A 3,730-nucleotide genomic window follows, 5' to 3' on the forward strand; every position below is an offset into this window, starting at 1 on the left:
GGCCTGCGGGCCTTGTGTTTGACACATGCTTTACAGTTTTCAGTGAAGTGATGTTTTAATCATTTTTAGGCTGTTCTTGTATGAGGTTAAATGAGGTTCAGTTTCATCATTCAGGTTTAAACAATAAAAGCTCAAACTAAAAAAAACTAAAACTGCGTTCAAATGCTCCTTACATCCAAGGATGGTTGACAAGAAGTGTTTTTGCTAGATCTGCAAAATGTTTGTGTTTTGTTATTTGGTCCCTGAAAGAAGTTATAAAACAAAGCAGACTGGGCTCTTCTGGATACAATCAGAGGGCCCACTTCCTCCAGCTCGCCTGAGGCGTGTTATGCTCGCGTCCCTCTGGGGCGGGGCCCGGGCTGGGGGCGTGCTGCCCTCCAAGCCCCCCCCAGAAGCTCTGCCACCCCCCACCTCCCAGAAGTTTCGTTCTCCTCCTTTCCGGAATGTAAGATGTAAATTTGTTTTGGGATTTGTAAAAGTGTTTTGTATTTTGTTAATTTGTTTTTTTAATGTATTTTTTTTCCTGAAATGTAAATTTGTTTTCTAAATGTAAAATTGTTTTCTAAAATGTAATTTTGTTTCAGGATTTGTAAGTGTTTTGAATGTTGTAAATTTGTTTTCTGAAATGTAAATTTGTTTCAGAACACGTAAACGTTTTTCAGGTTTTTTAATGTTGTTTTGCACCTCCAGGCCACCGTAGTGTAGTGTGCGTTTTTGTGCCGTTTGTTGCTGAATATTTGCAGTCAGACATTAGGTTGGGGGTTTGGAGCTGTAAGAGGAGATTTTCAGCAGTTGTCTCATTCTACTCTCTTTGATGATTAGCAAAGTGGCTTCAAGAATCTGTTGATCATCCTCCTTACAGGAGCTTTCTTGCTGAAATTTCATCCTGTGGCTGTTTTATGATTAACACAGTACAAAGCCAGCATTGTAAACCTGTTACTGGTGTCCTTTTATCTGCTTTTTAACACATTGTTTAAGTCGTCCTGTTCTATCCAGCTCCATGCTTGGGTCCACTCCAGTTTTTGTTAGCAGTCACTTATCACATTAGTTTATTTCTGTTATGATGTTCTTCTGAGGTCACATTAGTATAGATGAAGTGTTACTCGTTTAGACATCAGAGTGAAATCGATTGAGAGTGTGGGTTGGTGACACATTACAAGGATATTACATTTTTTCAGTAAATGTGGCACGTATGGATGCACAGGTGCATGTTGCAAAGAGTTCGATGTCTTATTAGAATAAGACACCTTTATGTGATACTGCTGCTGTTAAGAGACAGGAGAGACTGTAAACAAACCACTCGTCATTTTGGCTCATCTGGGCTACTGAATAAATCATTGCAAAGACAGCTCAGCTCTCCATCTCAGTTCCTGTTACACCCCCAACTTTCACAAAACCAGAGTCAAAACTTCCAAATGCCTCATATTAACTAGCTCCTGGCTCTACCGTAAGCTCCATCCTCCCTTATGATTGCAAAAATAAATGTGCCTTCAGTAAGGTTTATGCTCCCACTAATTCTTATATTTAATACTTCTAGGATGTGGATTAATTAGCACTCTTTAGTAGGTGAAAATGCTTCTAAATACTTTTTTCTCTCCACTTCTTTTCCCTCCCATGTGCAGATGATGCAGCTAACCAGCGTACTTGCCTCATCTGTGGGGATCGGGCCACAGGCCTGCACTATGGCATCATCTCCTGCGAGGGCTGCAAGGGTTTCTTCAAGCGCAGCATCTGCAACAAGCGCGTGTATCGCTGCAGTCGTGACAAAAACTGCGAGATGTCACGCAAGCAGCGCAACCGATGCCAGTACTGCCGCCTGCTCAAGTGCCTGCAGATGGGGATGAACCGCAAAGGTAAAGTTGATACCCCCAAAAAATATGTTGCAACACTTACACCTCTACTCTTGAGATACAGTATTAGTTTATGATACAAATAAGCAATCTTAAAAGTACTTTTCATTTAGGTTTAATAAACTATGTTTAGCTGTCCATCTCTTTACATAGTGAAAGGCATAAAACCCTTAAGGAACAAGACTAGAACCAACTTTGGGTAGTTTATCTGCTGCTTTTAAGGGTGCTGATGTCTAACCCAGACATTTGTGTATGTTTGCATTCACCCCAGCTTTGACAAAAAACGTGCACTAAAATGTTCAGCTCACATAAAATAGTGTCTTCTGACTTTAGGCAGTGGAACGTCAAAAAAAAAAAATAGGCAAAAATTTGCAAGGAATCAAAAAAGGAATCTGAGACTTTAGCAAAACACGAGAACCAAATCTCTTTAGAGCTCTGTAGCTCAGACTACATTGCAGAAACGGCTTTTAAAGTTTAAACATCATAGAAAAATGGACTCAACATGTCAGAACTGTCATTTTTATATCTTTTAGAATTTTCAAACAATTTTAATGTAAGTTTTATGATTTTTATTTATTCTAGAGAAATGTGCAAATGACAGTTTATGTCACACTCTGAATTTAAAGCTCTTTAAAAAATTCAAGTGTTTTCAAAGCAAATTCCTTATCTCTGAACTTTCTTTGGTCCATATAGAAATCGTAATCAAACAGGCGTTTTTTTGTCTTCAGTGTATCTCAAACTGAAATAGGAATTAAACTTTTAGAAATACGCAAAGTGCAGAGTGCACACCAAACCTTCCTTAGACTTTATTTTTGTGTTCTGAAGAAAACGTTTTGAGCTAAATTATGTTTGAAATTTTGTCATAAAACACTGCAGAAGCATAAAACTCGTGTGACCATCAGATTTTCTACTGCTCACAGATCTGCCTGAATTTTCACCCCATCTGGTAGACTTACTCTTCAGTCTGTTTCTGTTGGCTCTTTTTAAATGTATGTTTTTACACTTCATGCAAGAAAATGAAGTAATATTTTCTTAGTTTATAATACTAGATATTGTTAGCTATGCTGGAAATTTAGGCTGTAGCTGTATTGGCTTCATTCAACATATTTAATTTACCAACATGTTACTAATTTCATTAAAAAAGATTGTTTCAAGGTTAATAAAACCAGGTCTTTAATCCTAAGCTTCAGTCAGCTCCTGTATGTCCAAATAAAGCTTCTAAACAACAATTCCAGCAACAAGCCTCTGTATTTAGCCTAGTGTCTTATGTGCACGGAGCCAGTTTGTTGCACTTTTATGGGAACACACTGCCCCCTGCTGTGGAAATATGTTCATATTTTCTGGGATCTTCCAAATTGAAGACCTCATTTTGGATATTATACTGTATCTTCAAGACTTTAATTAAAGGCAAGTCTAACATAAAGCATGAAGCAAATTTAACTCTGAGTAATCAACACTTAATTTCTAGGGAAGAAAATGTAAGAAAAACACAGGATAGTGGGACCACTAACTGTAAATGCAAACATAGAGTTGAGCAAATAAAGACAGCAGCAGAGTGAGGAAATGTGCTCAGTTGCTCAGCAGTCTATGGCTACGTTCACACTGCAGGCAAATCCGACCCAAATCCGATTTTTTTTGACCCATCTGACTCATATCCGATTTTTTTATGACAGTCTGAACGCGACAAATCCGATTTTTTCTGACCCATCTGACTCATATCCGATTTTTTTATGACAGTCTGAACGCGACAAATCCGATTTTTTCTGACCCATCTGACTCATATCCGATTTTTTTATGACAGTCTGAACGCGACAAATCCGATTTTTTCTGACCCATCTGACTCATATCCGATTTTTTTATGACAGTCTGAACGCGACAAA

At 38.2% G+C, this 3,730-nt stretch overlaps 1 protein-coding gene across 3 annotated transcripts in view; it reads left to right on the forward strand.

The window, feature by feature from the left end:
* Positions 1–3,730, forward strand: part of nr6a1a (nuclear receptor subfamily 6, group A, member 1a) — a gene marked incomplete at its 5' end in the record, with an annotated part of 251,571 nt that overhangs the window by 228,546 nt on the left and 19,295 nt on the right. For all 3 annotated transcript variants that reach the window (XM_014009966.1, XM_014009967.1, XM_014009968.1), the window contains 1 exon segment: positions 1,623–1,853. In XM_014009966.1, coding sequence (XP_013865420.1) covers positions 1,623–1,853 — 231 coding nt within the window.

This window comes from Austrofundulus limnaeus, unplaced genomic scaffold (assembly GCF_001266775.1).
Source record: "Austrofundulus limnaeus strain Quisiro unplaced genomic scaffold, Austrofundulus_limnaeus-1.0 Scaffold64, whole genome shotgun sequence".
In the NCBI taxonomy this organism is placed as follows: Eukaryota; Metazoa; Chordata; class Actinopteri; order Cyprinodontiformes; family Rivulidae; genus Austrofundulus; species Austrofundulus limnaeus.